At 37.0% G+C, this 19,054-nt stretch overlaps 2 protein-coding genes across 2 annotated transcripts; one reads left to right on the forward strand and one right to left on the reverse strand.

Annotated features, from left to right (window-relative positions):
• Positions 1-67: 67 nt before the first annotated feature.
• LOC149416631 (serine/threonine-protein kinase VRK1-like) lies at positions 68-7,692 on the reverse strand. Its single transcript, XM_089641436.1, has 6 exons — positions 7,265-7,692; positions 7,066-7,135; positions 5,933-6,129; positions 3,245-3,461; positions 2,838-3,017; positions 68-1,118 (listed from the first exon to the last, which is right to left on the reverse strand). Exons 1-6 carry the CDS (start codon positions 7,496-7,498, stop codon positions 376-378), a joined length of 1,641 nt encoding a protein of 546 aa, XP_089497562.1. The 5' UTR covers positions 7,499-7,692; the 3' UTR covers positions 68-375.
• Positions 7,693-9,372: 1,680 nt separating this feature from the next.
• spn-A (RAD51 recombinase homolog spn-A) lies at positions 9,373-19,012 on the forward strand. Its single transcript, XM_089640847.1, has 6 exons — positions 9,373-9,554; positions 9,680-9,879; positions 10,503-10,650; positions 12,652-12,860; positions 15,434-15,563; positions 17,216-19,012. The coding sequence occupies exons 1-6, from the start codon at positions 9,468-9,470 to the stop codon at positions 17,459-17,461; spliced, it is 1,020 nt and encodes a 339-aa protein (XP_089496973.1). The 5' UTR covers positions 9,373-9,467; the 3' UTR covers positions 17,462-19,012.
• Positions 19,013-19,054: the final 42 nt, after the last annotated feature.

Raw genomic sequence — 19,054 nt, forward strand, 5'->3', positions numbered from 1 at the left:
TAATATAATTTGAATAAAATAAAATTATCTATGAATTCTTGTTTTATTTGAATTTTCAGATGGCACATTTTAACAAATTTAATCAAAATGGACAAAATTTTCAGAGAGAATAATTAAATAACCATGTTAAAAAATGATGATAGTACTAATGCATAAACTTATGTACAGACAATAATATGTACAGACAACACAGTAAATGGCAAAACAGTCACGCATAACAAAGATGGTTGCAAATCAACATGAATTAATAAAAACAAAAGGATATCATAATCAAATTTTATAACAATGTAAAAAATACTGAACTTTGTTTACAACAAAGGCACAAAGGAACAAATCTTAGATTGTTTTTATACAGTGAACAATCTAGTGAAGTTTTTAAACTTTGGAAGACATTTTACCATTGATAATAGTCGGACTGTTTTTCCAACTTCTAGCCGCAGCCTTCACAGGCGTTCCCTTCTTCTTTATCGTCGTGTGAATTGTCACTTCTTCGTCTGAACCATATTCCACCTCCAGCCTCTTGGTGTGTTTCCTTTTGATCGCCGATCGGGGGGGAGGGGTGTCCGTGAAGGAATTATCAATCACGTCGACGCTCGATTGACTCGTGTCCAAGTATTTTTTTTCAGCTCCGTTTCGTTTCGGTCGTTGAATGATGTCGCTACTGAATGAATTATCGGGTTCTTTTTTAACCTTACGTGGTGTTAACTTAGGTCTTTCAAGTGAGGTTTGCGTCGCAATTGTAGTTGTTAATTTCTTGTCTGGTGTTGATTTGACTTCAGGTTCTACTTTAAGTTTTTTCTTAAGTACGGTTTTCTTAGGGACACCATCTTTAGCAGGTGAAGTAGATGCTCTCTTTCCCTTGATGGACCTTCTCTTAGTCACTTTTTTCTTAGGTGCAAGTATGTTCTCAGAGTCAGAATCATTGTCATCCTCTATGTCGGCTGCGTGACTTTTTCTCTTTGGTGACTTTGGCTTGGTGGGAGTGAAGTCCAGAACGCAAGTGTTGGAATAGCCCAATGTTTTCAAACCTCCCTCGAACAACTGCCGGCATTTGTTGTAATCTGGAACCTCATCGTATTCCATTTTGCTGACGTATTGTAAAAAGGCAACTAACGCATCTGTAAAGAATAAATAACCTGATTACTATTGTGTTACCAAGATGCCAGAACCTGGGCAATTCCTGTCTGTTTCCTACACTTGTGTGAGAGATTCTGGCAATTAACTAAGTCTTGAATATTTCAAGATCACTTAGGGCCACTTTTTTCACAGAATTTGAACAGTTCATCAAATTTCGAAGCTAATTTTCAGGTTCTGTAAAAGTTCTAATCTAATTCCGTTATTATATCATTATTAGCCAATTATTCCACATAACTGAAATAATAACACAACTTGAATAGGACTTTCACAGAACTTGAATTTAAACATTGAAATTTGATAAATTGTTCAAATTCTGTGAAACAACCTTTCCTTAAAATTATAAGGCAATTAATAGATTTAATATGTTTACATAATGTAATTCACAGACATCACGATACCACATTATGCAATATTGAAATAATTGTTCCTAATTCCCATTTTTTAAGAAGCTATAGCATGTTTCACCTTTTTTTTTATTTTTATAGTGAATACCTCACAAGAGTCCCAACTGCTCCTGTCTGGAGCCAGTGAGACTATGGCATCCCCAATTGGGGGATGTTGTGAGGCTGAAGGTAAGTGGGGAAGGGAAAGAGGAAGGTGGGCAAGTACCTGGCTATTCAGATCTAGTCACTAAACACGGCTAAAGCCATTTGGAGCAACGTTTCAATTCTGAATGGTGGTCTTACACCAGGGCGATACTGGTAGTATCTTCCACTCTGGAACGTGCCGCAAATATACTATATATTATTTTAATTAATTAATTGTGAAATAACACAAATTAATCAAATAAAATTTATTTGCGCACGCCGGGTTCGAACCCGCGACCTTCGGAATGGCAGTCCAATGCGTTACCACTGGACTATGCTGGCCGTCAAATACATTTATAAATAATATCGCCCATTTTAGCCCTCTGACCCAAATGTGTTGACTATATAATAAGACAGAATGTGCAGCACACTGCGTGCTGAAGTAGACATTTTTGTCAATAACGTAGGATTCGGAAAAAAATTCCTGCTATTGCTAAAACTTATGTAACAATTGTTAAGGTAATTATATTATGTATTACGTGTTACTCTCTTTGTGCCTATTTGTATTATTTTTCATTTGAGTAAATTTTAATATTTTATGTAGGTATTATATTATATCCTTTGATTGAGCAGTTTATTTGTAATTTAATATTATATTCACAATGAATTGGAATAGGTTTTGCTGGGGACGGACACAAGGCACCATCGCACAGCGGAAAGAAGTGGAAAATCGGGAATGCCAACTTACCGTAATTCTTCTCTCGCTTTTCTTAATTACGTTGGTTCATTACAGTTCACTTTTCACCACCACAAACTCACGAGCTCATAATGGCTGTTTTCAGTTTCGACACGGTCGAACAGGGGGCTCCGTAATCAAACACAATTTAGGTGTTGACAGGATGAGTTAAGATTTTAACTGAATAATTAGTGGTAATGGGTTAAGCCAGTTTTCCCGTCCAATATCATGCTGCCATATTCAGTTGTCAATCATAACCTCACATTTGAATCTACTTAAAATTGTACTAAAATAGATTTTTCTTGGCGTTGCCATAGTAATGAATTTTTTAAATTTAATTTTATTAAATTTCTACACCTTCTTGAGGGACTGTAATTATTTTATTCCGGGCATACTGCGCGGTTGAAATATTAGCAAGTAAATGAAAAGCTACTCACGCGGGGGTGCTTGCGTGGGGAATGTCTTCTTCATGAAGGTGGGGATGTCTTTCATGTACTTCTCTTTCTCTTTCTGCACGTGGGGAGGGGAGCCCAGCTGGCCCTCCCAGGGCAGTTCCCCGGCAAGCCACTGCACCAGGTTGTAGCCCAGGATCTCCAGGTCGCCGCGCCTCGTGGCCACTGGACACAAACACATTGAGCAATATTCACCCTACAGAGAGCACCTTGGAACCACTGCTACACTACATTTGTTCATACCCAAAGGTAAACTACTACATCAAAGGCAAAAAGCTTACCGCTTTGCCAAGGAGATTCACATAATTTGAAGTGAATGAGGGGGGGAATGGTGAATGAATTATTTACACAATATAGTATTTAGCAATACATAACATTATTAAAATTCATACCTCCATTATGTGCGTCAATGCTGGTGTACTCTATGGTTCCATTGTGCGCTCTCTTGGGATCGAATTTGTAATCTTTTATGGTATAATGCGAAGCAAGTCCAAAGTCAACTAAGTAGGCCTGGTTCTCTGTGCCCTTCTTGGTTCCAAACAGTATGTTGCCTCCCTTTATATCAGCGTGTACGTAAGTTCTGCCGTGAATGTACTCCAGAACATCTAACTGGAAAATAAATACATACAATACGTGAGATTTGAAAATACAAATCAAAAATAGTTAACTGTGAATATACTACACAAGAATCTCAACTGTCTGGAGAGCCAATACTATATTGTGGTAGTAGAGGAAGTACCAGGTTACACAGACCTGGACACCAAATATAGATAACTGTGAATATACTACACAAGAATCTCAACTGTCTGCAGAGCCAATGTGACTATATTGTGGTAGTAGAGGAAGTACCAGGTTACACAGACCTGGACACCAAATATAGATAACTGTGAATATACTACACAAGAATCTCAACTGTCTGCAGAGCCAATGTGACTATATTGTGGTAGTAGAGGAAGTACCAGGTTACACAGACCTGGACACCAAATATAGATAACTGTGAATATACTACACAAGAATCTCAACTGTCTGCAGAGCCAATGTGACTATATTGTGGTAGTAGAGGAAGTACCAGGTTACACAGACCTGGACACCAAATATAGATAAAGCCATGTTACAAAACTGAATGGTGATCTTTCACCGGGGCGATACTGAGGGTAGTAGATCGAATATAATATACCGCTGGTTCAGCGTAGGTACAGTTAAGCTGGTATTGAGCCCGTTTTAAGGTAATTTTAATAACTCAACTTTTTCACTATTCCAACCTTACGTGCCACATACTGTTTACACCACGATTATAAGTAAAGGGGGAGTGTGTATGACTATACCTTCTCAAAACATAGAAAACTTATTTTGTGGCAACATTTTAATTTTTAAATAATAAACTTTGTTTAAACCACTTTTTATTGTTTAGTTACAACCAATATATTTCAATTAGGGTTCAATTAATCCGTCAAACTTCGATGAGGTGAACATAAATGAAACATATGAGTTGTATCTATGCAATAGAAAGTGGTTAAAATTATGTGTTTATTAAATATATCAATGATGTAGTTCTAACCGCTGTAACCGAGGTGAATGATTTATGTGTAAACTTTGATCAAAAACTAAATTTTATAAATCATATTGAAATTACATCAAATAAAGCTTTGAAAATGTTGGGTTTCTTAAAAAGAATTTGCAGCCAATTTAAAAATATTCAAACACACAAAAATTTGTATATGTCATTGGTTAGGAGTCAAATTGAGTACAACTCGACAGTGTGGGTACCTAGTTACGCTAGTCATTCACTCACGATAGAAAGAATTCAAAATAAATTCTTAAGATTTATTAATTTCAGAATGGGTATGATAAGGGAATGTGTCAACTATGATTATCTACTATGTCAACTCAATTTATTAAAATTATCTGAATGTAGAATAGTTAATAACCTAACATGTTTATATAAAATCATAAATTCAATAATTGACAGCCCTGAACTATTATACTTGATTTCTTTACATATACCTCGCAAACCAACATCGAGGCATTATCTACCGTTCTGTAGCGTCGAGAAAAATCTAGATTAACTAATTAATAATAAACCGCTCGACCTACTTAGTACCTACTCCCGAATTATGTACCTGCAGTCCAAATCGCATCGTAAACAAAGCAACCTACGTACTGCAAGCACCTACTTGTCTATTGACAACAATAATATCGCAAGTCGGTCTTACACATTACGAGAACTCGCCAGAAGGTTCGAGTCTACAGCCTAGGCATAATTGCCACGCCGTCGAAACTTCGGGAAAGGGCCAGACCGAGCGGGTGGCCTCGATTTAGTTGCCATTTAACTACCTGCTGTTGCCACCGACCTAACAATATAAATAAGCCCGACGCAGCGAGCATATTATTAGTGTTCAGTATTTACTATCGTCGGCTGCACCTACCTACGAGTACTACGACCTAGTTTCGCGAGCATTCATAGTATTTGTGCATAAATAAACGTGAAATATTGAGATTGTAAATCAGCTTTCAACTAATTAATAAACGCTATACCTGAGTGAGAGATCTTTCATTTATACACCACGATAACCACAGTTCTATTGTGATAACTCCAACACAGAATCACAATTCTATACTCCGTTCACCGTACACAAAATTTGGGTAGTGACTATAAATATGTTGTTGATATATTCAACACATCATTCACCAAATATAAACAAGTCATTACCCAATTTATTTCAGAAAGAAGAACATCAAATTTAATATAATTTAACTATAGAAACTACGTGGCGCTGTTTATCTTAGCAATGTTTTGTAATTTTCCTAATATTATTTTTTTCCATCTTGCATGGTGGGGTATCTAGTTTCGACTTTATTTCGTTTTTGACATTGTTTTTGTTTTAGAGGTTGTTTTTTTTTTTATTTTGACTTAATTTTTTTTTAGTTCTTGCCTTGATTTTGTTGTGCTTATTTAGATGTTCTATGTAATAAATAAAAAATATTTTATTTATTACATAGAACCCAGCCGGACGTGAAATTAGAAGTTAATAAAAATTTTACGATTATAAACAATGTGGGATGCAAAATAATGAACGCACCATCTGCACGGCGATCCTGAAGACAGTGTGTGTGGGGAAGCGCCGGCCGCTCTCCAGGAAGCGGCACCAGAGGTCCTTGCCGTAGCGCTCCATCACCACGAAGCGGTACTTCTCCCCGTTGCACTCGTGCGAGCCCGAGCCCATGTAAAGGGGCATGCCCAACACCGGCAGCTTGCGAGACTTCATGAACTCCGCAACTAGAATAGATACTCACACAATACATAATTGTACAACAGAAGAAATAGAAATATGAAGAAAAAAAAAACTTTATTGTAGTAAATTAGCAAATATGTAAACAAGTTCCATAATTTTTTTTTCAAATTGCTGTCGGAACTTTGGTTTCATAAAGGTGTACATTTAATTTTTTCTATGATTAACTTCTAAATTTTAATATAAAGCGTGGTGTTTTCTTTCTCTAAAGGCGGCGATACACATGCCTGTAAAATGGAACAGTAGCTTGCATGCATGTTAATGGCATGTACAAGTTACTAGCGCAATGAGAATACACATGCAAGTTAAACTTGCATGCAAGTTGCGTCCTTGCATGCCTGTATTTGCAAGACGTATACACATGCCAGTCACTAGACAGTACGTGTCTCAAATCACTCTGAGACTGAGTAGTCTCAAGCTTTTTGGCAATGGAAAACATTCGAAGTGAATTAAATATCATCGTATTGCAATTGGCAGTACAATGTGTACTGCCAATTGTATTGGAATGTCTACTGGCATGCCCGTACCTGTCGCGACGTTCACACATGCCGGTTTCATAGCCCCCCTCGTCCCCTCCCTCAACTTGCATGCCAGTAAATCAAATGTTGTGCAATCTACTTGCAAGGCAGGTACAGGCATGCAAGATAGCGTATACACATGATAGTAGCTGGCATGTGCAAGGAGCTTGCATGCAAGTGTGCCAGCTACAGGCATGTGTATTCCCGGCTTAACACCATTTACATCATATTTCTCTCCGTGACAGTAAGAGATACTCAATTTCTATGAGACCTATATAAGTTGTTCCCAAAAGCAAACAAATTAGTATTAATCACATATCTAAAATGACACTGCTTTTATAAATAGATCATCCAGAACTATTGGGGCCCCGGCTTTAGGTTCAAACTAAATTATAATATTCTTACCATCATCCTTCTTGGCGTTTCTCATGTAAAAATGCATTTCCACAAATAGGGGACCATTTCCATGAGGTTCCTAAAAATACGTCAAATAATTAATCGTAAATGGGCAGGAATTGACGAATGCTAAATATGGACAAATGACTAAAGAGTATAATGATAAATTAATAGTAATTTAGAGTGAAAACTCAAAAAACTAACTCACAATCTTAATGACATACGGATAGAGTGACGTTTTCTTGGGGGTGGAATCATGTTCACAAGCAGAATATATTTCGCCAAATCCACCCATTCCAATAGAAGGACCGATTCTCCATTTCTTTTTGCTGATATCCTGTAGGATTTCACCGTTGGGAATGGGGTCTGGGAATTTATATCCTTTTGCTCCCTTCTTCTTGGGAGCTGCCGCTTTTTTGGCCACTTTGGCTTTCGACGACATTACTCGCAGAATTCGTTTAATATACAAATGAAAACGTTTTTAGGCTAATTGTGGTCGAAATAGTTAAAGTTAATGCACTATAAACGGGTAAACAAAGCCTCAGATTTTTCGTTGCTTTCAAAACTCAAGCCGCAAAACTTGCAAACATTTGGTTGTCTATTGCCTGCTATTGCCAATATTGCCATTCTATTGCTTTGCCTATTGCTAGTGATGGGCAATAGAGGTCAAGCGTATATACTAGAACAGTGTTTGGAACAGATATGTCAAAGATACTTGCGTACTTGTATTTGTTCTTATGTATTACGCGTCTTGCGTATATATATCGTGGGCGGGGGATATCTAAAGGCGTCTCGCTTACTCGCCTTCATAAGGAGGATGTTTAAGTACTTTTCTTATGTGGGCAAATTCAATATGACTGTGAACGTAAGAAAAATACAATATTATAAGTGTTTGAATTCTTTTCCAATACGGAATAAGAATCATAACATTCTAAGAGCTTTCTTCACAATCATATCAACATGTGCCTCGAATGTAAGTTTACTGTCAAACAGAACACCTAGGTCACGAATTTGTGTAACCTTTTTAAATACTTGTTTGGCTGTGTAATAGTTGTGTTCAAATTTTATTTTGTTTCTAATGAAGGTAATAACATAACATTTTGAGGTATTCATGTTGAGATAATTGATAATACAGTAGTCATCAAGTCTATATAGATCTTCTTGTAATTTATAACAGTCAATAATATAATTAACAGGAGGGAATATTTTCATATCGTTGGCGAAGAGTAGAAAACTTACTTGTACTAGTTGTTCCAAGTGAGCTAGTACGACTCACCTCTAGTGCCCATAGATTTGTGATGCCCATAAATAAAAGAGCTGAGTTGGTAACACTGATAGTGATGGACATAATCAAAACATTCGATCGAATCGAAAATGTCAGTTCCTTTTTGTTTTGTGGGTAGCACGGTAGGATTTTGATTTCACAATCGTTTCGAAGTGACACATAAACAACTACCTATACCCCTAAACATTAGCCCGTCGTCCCACGGGTCGGTAAGCAACCGACATAAATCGAATGCTGCAAGACCTTACCCAGAAAATTAAGTTCGCTATAGTAAGGTAACGGTCTGCAGCACTTTACAGCGTGGAACTTTTCTGCGTAGGGTCTCAGTCTTGTAATAATCGATCTATTATATATCAATATTCGAAATTTTTACTTGAAATATTATTAGGGGGTTCCGATACGGTCAATCGACTTAGTCAAGCAAAACATAAAAAATCGCACCAAGCGTATGGCAAGCAAATACATGTTTGCCTCATGTACAGCGACGAATGCACTGATTGCGGCGAAGGCTTACGAAGTGATTTAGTATAGTATTTGCATACTTTGCAAGTGGAACTTGGAACCAGTGGGGGCCAGTACTTCCTTATTCCTTGTTCCAATTTTAGATGATCAACTCTCTATTAAATGGCACTTCAAATCATTTTATTATAGTGTGAACCCTTTTCAACAAAATTAATCAAGTTTTTTCAAGCAATGTTTGTCGTTCGATAAAAGTTGATCGGGTCGCTAATCAATCGACACAAGCCGAGTTCTGTAAGACCAGTTCGTTATAATAAGGTAACGATCTGCAGCGCAATTAAGTGTGAAACTTTTTGCTCAGAGTTTTACAGCATTTGGTTTCTTTCGATTGCTTACCGACCCATGGGACGACGGGCTAAAATTGAAACGTCAGAATGTGGCACAGTGGAAGGAATTTGATTTTGTTTATGGCATTTAATAGACAAATCGTTTGGAGGGAATATTTGACACTTGACAGTTCGTAACTTGAATTTTCATTGCATTTGCCGACTTGACTCGACTTGAATTTGAATCGAAGTGAAATATTTAAATTATTATATAGCCATTTTTTTTTGTATTCCAATTATTAATATATTTAATTCGATAAGATTATTGTGTGTTTAGTAAAATGGCTCTGACTTCTTCGGCAGTAACAGCATCTGTTGTGGAGGAAGAAGCAGATGATTGTGGACCAACTTTGATTAGTAAACTTGAGGTATTATTTTTTGAACCAAATAATAATAACAATAAAAGTACACTTGGTAATTGACATTTTGAAATATCCCACACTACTGAGACCCGTTGTTGTACGAGATCAATGTTGTATTAATTATTTTACAGGGAAATGGAATAACTCCAGGAGATATAAAGAAACTTCAGGAAAGTGGATTTAACACTGTTGAGTCGATAGCTTTTACTCCTAAGAAGAATTTATTAGTGATTAAGGGTATATCGGAAGCAAAGGCTGACAAGATCATTGCGGAAGCCACGAAATTAGTCCCAATGGGCTTCACAACGGCTACAGAATTTCACCAAAAAAGGCAAGTACAATCGTTTCTCATTCTTTTCGTGTAAATAATACGTTCGCTGTTTATGTTTTGTACAATGCCATGATTGAACTTTATTTAATGCACTTTTAAGTGCATTTTTATTCAATTCCCAGAGTTTGGCGTAATCTGCATTTCACCCGAACTTGACACTGGTAAAATAGTGCAAGCTCTGTTCAACAACTCATCATATATATCCTATTACCAAGGTATTGTTTCATAAAGCTACTTGATACAACACGGCACAAGTTAGCATAGGAAGTAGGGAATTATAATAAAATGTGACAAATGTAATAATGTAATAGATAAAAAATTCGTCTATAAAAAATAAAACGCCCCCACAATAAATTAAAATGTCACATGTCATCCTAACATTATTATTATTACTGAATAACTTAGCATGGCCTGAATTTGGTCATTAACTCTGTTGGGAAACTCCAGAGGATGTAAGGGGAGAAGTTGGCCCTTTTGCAGTGAAGGTCACCGAAGAAATCCAAGGCAGGGATGCCTGGAGGCACCATGCCAGAAGCCATCCGAATTGGACAGGATAAAGAATAAATGAGTCCCGAGTTTGCATGTTTCTGGTTTTAAATAATCACATTGCCTCTTGATTCTAGGTCTGAGATAATCCAACTGACCACAGGGTCTAAGGAGTTGGACCGGCTGCTGGGCGGGGGTCTGGAGACTGGTTCCATCACGGAGATATTCGGGGAGTTCAGGACTGGGAAGACTCAACTCTGTCACACCCTCGCTGTCACCTGCCAGGTTATATCTGCTACTTACATAATACTAATTTATAATGATATGAAGAATAAATTAATCAATTTTTTTAAACTTAGTTTTGTAAATTAAATATTTTATCCAACTGCCACAGTAAAATTGATAGGGAATAATAATAATATTTGTATGAATTGCATAGCACCAATTTTGTGCAAAATCACCTCAAGTAAAATAATTTCTACTATGATCTATATTATTACTAACTATACACGGTGTCCGGAAACTCGTAGTACAAGCGGGAAACTGGAGAATCTACACCACATGGGGAACCCAAAAAAACATAAAGTTTTTTTATTTGAGCATTTTCACAAAAAAAAAAAAAACCAAAAAAAAATATTTTTCGGCTATTTTAGGGTTAAAGTTTTTTCTGGTGTTTAAGGTTGAACAACAACAGATGTTTTAACCCTGCAGAGCAGAAATATTTTATGATTACACCGGATTAAATGAAGGGTGATTTCAAAATAATGCTTCAAATCCGAGTTTCTTCATTTGTTTTACTTTCAAATAGTTTTAATTAGTTGGGTACTTTGATCTTCAGTAATAATTTATAAGAATTTGATTAAAAAAAAAAAAAAAATTAACTTCTAACTCGATTTACTCGATAACGAAAGCTCAAATCAAAAAAAATATACTACAAAATCGACTCCAAATGTGATGTAGATTCACCAGTTTCCCGCTTGTACTACGAGTTTCCGGACACCCTGTATATGGAGATAATATACAGTACGGTCTGCATAGCTCCCGGAAGCATTGAGACCATCACCCATGCTTATCTTATTCCCCTGACAGTAAACCAGGGATGTCGTTGGTTATGTCTCCTGGTTCCACAACGTGTATTCCCTGGTATCTGAGTCTTCTTCCCATCAAGGCGGGACCTTCAGGCCATAGTTAGGTGAATTAGAGTTTCCTCAGCTATTGACGCCTTCCATGAACACTAAATAATAATCATTCAAACAATTATGAAGTTGAAAAAGACACAAAGGAACAAGATTAGATTGCGACCAAAACTCAAATTCTTTCCTTTATTCGTGAGGGACATACTAACCAACTGTATCTCCTAACCTATTTACTTTTTAAATATGTCTATTTGAATGCAAATCTTTAAAGTGTAAATTAACCCACTTTCCAACATCCGAATGAACCGAAACTCTGCAGAGAGACTCGTTGTCCATAACAATGTATTCTATCAACTTTTGGTGGCAATCACGCTCACACAAACAGACATATACGCATTTCTCTGAAATTGGTTGACATTACAACAATTAGTATATGCGATGTATGGTAAAAAGTTGGGTATTCAAGCAATAGATGGCTCTAGTCAGAAAGCTTACTCCAGAGTCCTACAGATGTCGCTAGAGTGTAGCAATTGCCTGTGGGGTATCCTTGTAAGACTTCAAGCTTCTAGAAACGGAGAATTACCAACCCCCGGGCAATGAACAGTGTAGCTATATCCAGACTTAGTTATTGTAACGTAAATAAAACGCAATTATAGTAAAGAACCTTTTTCACAAGAGTTCCCAACACAGAAATCTGTTAGTAAGCAGAGATATAACAGTATACGAAATAAATGTCAGTTCTACCCAATCGGGATTTGGTGCAGTTGTTAGCGCGGTTGACTCCGGTCCCTGGGGAGCAAGGTTCATTCCTCAGTCAAACTAATATGTTTTTTGTTTTAAAATAAATTTTAAAAGTTGAGTCAGTCCCTGGGGAGGAAGGTTCAATCCTCAGTCAATCAATTTATTTTTTCAAATGTATCTATTATTAAGAATAGATGTATTAGAGTAGAAAAAACTGTGTTTTTTACGGGTTGATTTTTTAATTATTGTTATTGATGGATAAATTTTTGATAATAATATTAGTATGTATTATTTTTTTTCAATTTTTCTATTACATTTACGCCCATCTTTACTAGGTCAAATCCGAAGCATTTGAATAATATCGCAATGTGTACAGCTTTAATAATGAATGTAATTTTTGATTACCCAGCTTCCGATAGAACAGAGCGGGGGCGAGGGCAAGTGCCTGTACGTGGACACGGAGGGCACGTTCCGGCCGGAGCGCCTGTTGGCCGTAGCGGAGCGCTACGGCATGGCAGGCGCCGCCGTATTGGACAATGTGGCGTACGCACGCGCCTATAACACGGACCACCAGACGCAGCTGCTGCTGCAAGCCTCCGCCATGATGGCAGAGTCCAGGTAATTCCCTTCTGCACAAAAGTACAACAAATGTGTTACCTGTATATGAGGGAATATACATACTATCCATTCCTGTATCCATCTTTATTCTTAACAGGAATGCTTGATTTCAACATCTTAGAAACCCACTGAAAAATATTTTTAGGTAAACTTTTTAATCTATACTTAATCAACTTGTGTTAAAAGAGGTTAACTTACATGTCTCTATAAAGTGTAATCGTTGGAGATCCCATGCTCTTTTTTATACTCCGAAAGTGATAACTTCTGCCTCCAACAACAGAGAACAAGAACACTCCAATCAACAGAGTTGTTCACTGCTCGACGATGCTGAATTTACCATTGACATTTTTAACATCACTTACTGACAGATTAGCAACTATCTTTTGACGCTTGTCACGAAATAGTAAAACTGCCTCCATGCCTTTTTATAATTGCATAGTGCTTTCACACAAGCGAAGTATTGAATTCCGTAAGTCTAAACTTAAACTTTAGGGTGCAAAGTTTACTCCCGTGCTGTGCAAGCGGGTTCCCTACAGACCATCCCACTTCTTCTACTTTGATATTTATTAATTTATTTACTAACGGACCACGTCCAAGTAATACATAACATATTACACAAAATTAATACAAGGAGAAATGTTACGATAAAAGAGGCTATGACAAAAACAGGGCACATAAACAATAGAGATAATGTCTAGTCCAGACAGGAACAAGGTTTTGATGGAGTTCACGAATTCAGCCATATCAATACAAAATATTACTTGCGTAATGACTAGACATCGGATTATATGCAAATGCATATAACTCTCTAATTACGACGTTAATGCATATTTCAGCCTTTTTCCCAAATGGTGCATATTTCGTTTAATAGCGGGAGGTATCACCTACGTATAGGGAGCTAGGTGACTCGGACGCTAGGGGCACGAGCGCAGTGGCTGACTGACTGAAACGGATTGTTATGCATAAATCACCTTACAAAAGCTATACCGATTCAGTCGCCTACGCGCTTCGTTACTCTATCTGTTTCTGTGAGGGTATGAAGCTAGCATTTGAAGACGCATCCATTAAACAGAATATCGCCCTCATCTCAACACATTTCCACAAGTTACCAGATACCATAAAAAAATTGGAAACAAAAAACCTTCCTCTAATTAAAGCAATAGAAATACTGGAAACAATGATCGAACTCGCCAACGCCCTTCCTAATTCAATATCAGAAAAGATTCGTAAAAAGTTAGACTCTATTTTGCTTAAAAACCCGAGTCTTGAAGATATGAAGAACATTAATGCCTACATCAACGGCACAGGTCATACCCTTCCTAAACAGATATCTCCAGAAATGGCGCCAAATTTTAAATTTTGTCCAATGACGTCAGTTGGCGTAGAGAGGTCGTTTTCGGCGTACAAATTAATACTGGGTAACAAACGTCACAAATTTGAGCTCAAAAATTTGGAAAAATACTTAGTTGTATATTGTCATAAAAACTATGCATAATTTTAAGAATATTTCGCTGTTTTTGTACGGTCTTTAATTAAAATATATAAAAATATTAATGGTTTTTTTGATTTTGCATTGTGCATATTTTGGGCAAATCAAGAGTTTTTAGTGCATATTTTGGCCTTTTTTAGTGCATATTTGCATGCATATTTTGGCACTTTGTTAGTACATATAATCCGATGTCTAGTAATGACTGACAAAAATCATTTAGGCTTACACCAAAAGATTCAAGGTCCTGATTTGAGTTGACAAGTCTGGCCATTCTGGACATTGGTGAATGGTATCCATAATTTGTGGAGTGTTAAATTTTTTTTCTGAAATAATATCAACACTCACTAAAATTTCCAAATTTGCCTAAAAATCATGAAAAATCTGTTTTTTTTTTTTTTTTTTTTATAGTGTAATATCTCACAAGAGTCCCAACTGCTCCCGTCTGGAGCCAGTGAGACTATGGCATCACCAATTGGGGGATGTTGTGAGGCTGAAGGTAAGTGGGGAAGGGAAAGAGGAAGGTGGGGAAGTACCTGGCTATTCAGATCTAGTCACTAAACACGGCTAAAGCCATTTGGAGCAACGTTTCAATTCTGAATGGTGGTCTTACACCAGGGCGATACTGGTAGTATCTTCCACTCTGGAACGTGCCGCAAATATACTATATATTATTTTAATTAATTAATTGTGAAAATAACACAAATTAATCAAATAAAATATATTTGCGCACGCCGGGTTCGAACCCGCGACCTTCGGAATGGCAGTCCAATGCGTTACCACTGGACTATGCCGGCCGTCTTCTGTTTGTTTTGGTCCATATTTTATAATTTGAAACATAAATAAGTAAATATGTAGTATATATCCGTACTAGATATTTGCTACATCTGTCAATTAAAACAATTATTATTCAGATTGGTCTAGTACTAGTATTTTAGCCTCAGATCCAAATGTAAGTTTTGTATGAAAAAGGCCACTTAGCCCTTCCTCTTAAGATGTTCATTTGTGAATGCAGCTAACTGCTGGTCTTGTCTAATAGTGTATATATTATTAGATATACTATCTAACAAGTGTTTGGTTATTTCAGATACGCTCTCCTCATAGTGGACAGTGCAACCGCCCTCTACAGAACTGATTACTCTGGGAGAGGAGAACTGTCGGCTAGGCAGATGCATCTCGCCAGATTTCTGAGGATGCTGTTACGGCTAGCTGATGAGGTAACTATATTTATAATTACATACTTCCCATCCCACTCCCTTCAGTCTTACTACATATTATATGCCATAATCACTCTGGCTACGGTCAGTTGGGACTGTTTTTAATCGTTGCCTGAAATGCCTTAAGCCTTGTTTTGTGACCGGATCTGATTAGCAAGATACTTCCAAATCTCCTTCCCGCTCCCTTCAGCCTCACAACATACCCTAATTGGGGTGCCTTATTCCCACTGGTTCTGGGAAGTTCAGACTATTGTGCCAAAAAAAGGTTCACAAATTGCATTTAATCATTCTTCAGTGTTCTTATTCAAATGTTTTTCTATCAGTGTTCTCAAATACCTTATAATATTAATAATACCTCCAACTTTTGACGTTTCTCATACATTCTGATGTCAGCATACTAAACTAGCGCCTCCTAGCGGCACGAGTTGTGCGCCTTGGTTTTCTTTCATACATATTTATTTTATGTTAATAAATAGATTACATATATGGGTTACTGCTTTATTTGCTCATGCATAAAAAATATTATAGCGGCTATTAACTCTGCCTTAGACAGGTTGTTTCGGAGAATTTGAACAATTCATCAAATTTCAGCATTTATTTCCGAGTTCTGTGAAAGTCCTATTCAAGTTCTGTTATTATATAATTGTAAGCTAGTTGCTTGACAGAACTGAAATAATAACAGAACTTGAAAATTAACTTTGAAATTTGAAGAGTCGTTCAAATTCTCCGAAACAACCCGTCCTTAGAAAGATAATAAATACATAAATTAATCATTAAAGAAGAAGATAATACTAATAAATCTAAACGAAACATGAAACAGAACAAGACACATAAAAATAAAAAGATAACGGTCACAACTAGGAATCGAACCCAGGATCTCTTGTCTTACCGGGACAGGCTTACGTCTTAAACCACTCGACCATTTATTAGTGTTACCTTCTTCAACGATTTGAGAGTTGTTGATTCTGCAATTACTTTACTGGATTTGGACGTTTTATTAATACAGGGTTTTCCAATAAGAGGTGTTATTTTGATATTCAATCGTAAAAGATCAATGGTTTCGTTGCTTGTGTGGCACGTAGCGCCGTCTTGTTGAAAGTAAACATTGTCCAGATCAATACCATCCAATTCCGGCCATAAAAAATAATTAATCATCTCTCGATAGCGCAATCCATTCACCGTAACTGTTGCTCCAGCCACATTTTCGAAAAAGTAAGGTCCAATGACTCCGCCGGACCATAAATCGCACCAAACAGTCACACGTTGAGGATAGAGAGGCTTTTCAACAATAACTCTTGGGTTTTCCGAGCCCCAGATGCGACAAATTTGCTTGTTGACGAAGCCATCAAGGTGGAAATGGGCCTAATCACTCGAGATGATTTGCATTTGCAATAATTTCAATGCGTTGTTGAAGCGTATATCGTTCCATTTTTATTAATGGCGTAGTTTCTACTTGTCAAATGTCAAAAAATTGACAGCTTCAAAAGTAACATCTACCGAAATAGCGAGCTATTCAAAATAACACTTCTTATTGGAAAACCCTGTATTATAGGGTATTTGGTGTTCTTTATTCAAATGTTTCTCATTCCTTTCAAATTATTTTATAAAAAGTTTTTCTTTCAGTATTCTTGATTTAAATGTTTTTGTTTCAGTTTGGTGTTGCCGTAGTGATAACCAACCAGGTGGTTGCCCAGGTGGAGGGGGCGGGCATGTTTGCCGCCGACCCCAAGAAGCCCATCGGCGGCCACATCATGGCGCACTCTTCCACCACCCGACTCTACCTCCGGAAGGGTCGGGGCGACACCAGGATATGCAAGATATATGACAGTCCCTGCTTGCCCGAGTCAGAGGCCATGTTCTCAATAGGCACGGAGGGCATCACGGATGCCAAGGAATAATCAATTACTGTTTTTTTATTTTGAAAATTGATTTTAGAATAATGTAATATTAAAAAAAATATTCTTGAAAAGAGCAGCGTCACGCTTCTATACAGACTACAGTGAAACAAACTCGCTTATAATGTTTTCCAAAGGACTGAAAAAAACTCCTTCTAAAAATTTGGGTGGCGGTTATGGCTACCGTGTATTGGGTAACTGACACCTCTGCCCTTTCATTTAGTTTGGTGACTTAGCATGGCGTGAGGTATCTTCAGGTCTTGGCGGTGGATGCCGCTGGTGGGCCGAATCGGGAGAGTTTGGTTGAGGGGAGCCTCTGGCCTCTCTCGATTCATCGCCTTGGGAGGGATGGATTCATGCATCACTTCTGGACACCCTGATCCACAGATTCCTACACACCCCTCATACCTTTTTCATTCCCAGAACTTCCTCTCCTTAAAACCCCCCCACACAGCATCCCCAAAGATGACATAGGCTCCTCCTAGTGAGATTATTAATTTTTACCATTTTTGTCTTCAAGGGACCTTAAAAACAAATTTTATGTGGGAACTTTAAAAGTTTGTTTCATTGCATTGGAACCCAAGAGTTGAATTTTAAAGGAATGTTTTTTTCATTTCCTAAAAATATAACTTTTTTTATCGCACTTCCGCAAATAAACTACCATAAGTCAATATACATAATATATATATCAACTGGAAAATTAATTTTTTACAATCTTTGAGATGTCTACAACTTTTGCTGATGTTTGAATTCTGCTAAACTGTTTGTATAATGCACAGTTATAGGTGTTAAAGCTAAATAACATTATTATATTTAATTTTTTTGTAATAACTTGACGAGTAAACCTTAAATTGTATTACTTGATCATCGAAAAAAAAAATTTGAAACAGAAAAATTAGAAAAAGATACGGTCGTATCTAGGAATTGAACCCAGGACCTCGGCCTTGCCGGGGGGCTGCTCTACCATTCAGCTAAGATATTATTCCTAGAATTGCTAATATTGTCTTCAATGATAATTATTCTTACTTTCAACATGTTTGTACATGACACATTATATTCTATAATTCCAGTTATATTTTGACTTACGGCCGTGTAGTTTGTTGGGAGTGTGCAATATTTCAACAATATTTGTAAATCTGAACTGGTAACTTTAACCTCTGGAAAACCGTTCATGCACCAGTGACAAGAATTTTTTCCCGCTGACAAACCGTTCATGCACTGCTGGCATTGGAATTTCGCCCTAGCTGGAATTTTTCAATATGCGATTTAAACCTGTATGCCATGTGAAAGTGCATAAATTTTAAACAGAATCGCTTGCATTTGAAACACTTTAGAGTTAATTTTCGATTGCCCTCAAAAAGGGTCTGGTGTTCCAAAGGTTAAGGGACAGACCACTGAACAATATTATTAATTGGAAAACCTATGTTGAAATCTGTACTTCCTCTTTTTGCCACCTGCAAATCTCTGGTTTGTAGTTAAAAATTATCAAATTCAAAAGTGAGAATCTCAACATTTTAAATTAGAAGCTCGGCAGACTCTGTGATGTAACCATGTGTTAAATGTATGTAAATAATATTATTAAGTGTCTGTGAATTG

The sequence above is a fragment of the Hesperophylax consimilis genome, chromosome 16, assembly GCF_061612785.1.
Source record: "Hesperophylax consimilis isolate HC1 chromosome 16, BYU_Hcon_1.0, whole genome shotgun sequence".
Classification (NCBI taxonomy): domain Eukaryota; kingdom Metazoa; phylum Arthropoda; class Insecta; order Trichoptera; family Limnephilidae; genus Hesperophylax; species Hesperophylax consimilis.

Coding starts and splice junctions, on each gene's coding strand:
- LOC149416631 (XM_089641436.1), bottom strand. CDS start 7,498: ATGTCGTCGAAAGCCAAAGTGGCCAAAAAAGCGGCAGCTCCCAAGAAG. Junction 3,462..5,932: donor TCAGGATCGCCGTGCAGATG/GTGCGTTCATTA, acceptor TTTATTTTCCAG/TTAGATGTTCTGGAGTACAT. Junction 3,018..3,244: donor CATTGACGCACATAATGGAG/GTATGAATTTTA, acceptor GTTTGTGTCCAG/TGGCCACGAGGCGCGGCGAC.
- spn-A (XM_089640847.1), top strand. CDS start 9,468: ATGGCTCTGACTTCTTCGGCAGTAACAGCATCTGTTGTGGAGGAAGAA. Junction 9,555..9,679: donor CTTTGATTAGTAAACTTGAG/GTATTATTTTTT, acceptor ATTATTTTACAG/GGAAATGGAATAACTCCAGG. Junction 15,564..17,215: donor TGTTACGGCTAGCTGATGAG/GTAACTATATTT, acceptor TTTTTGTTTCAG/TTTGGTGTTGCCGTAGTGAT.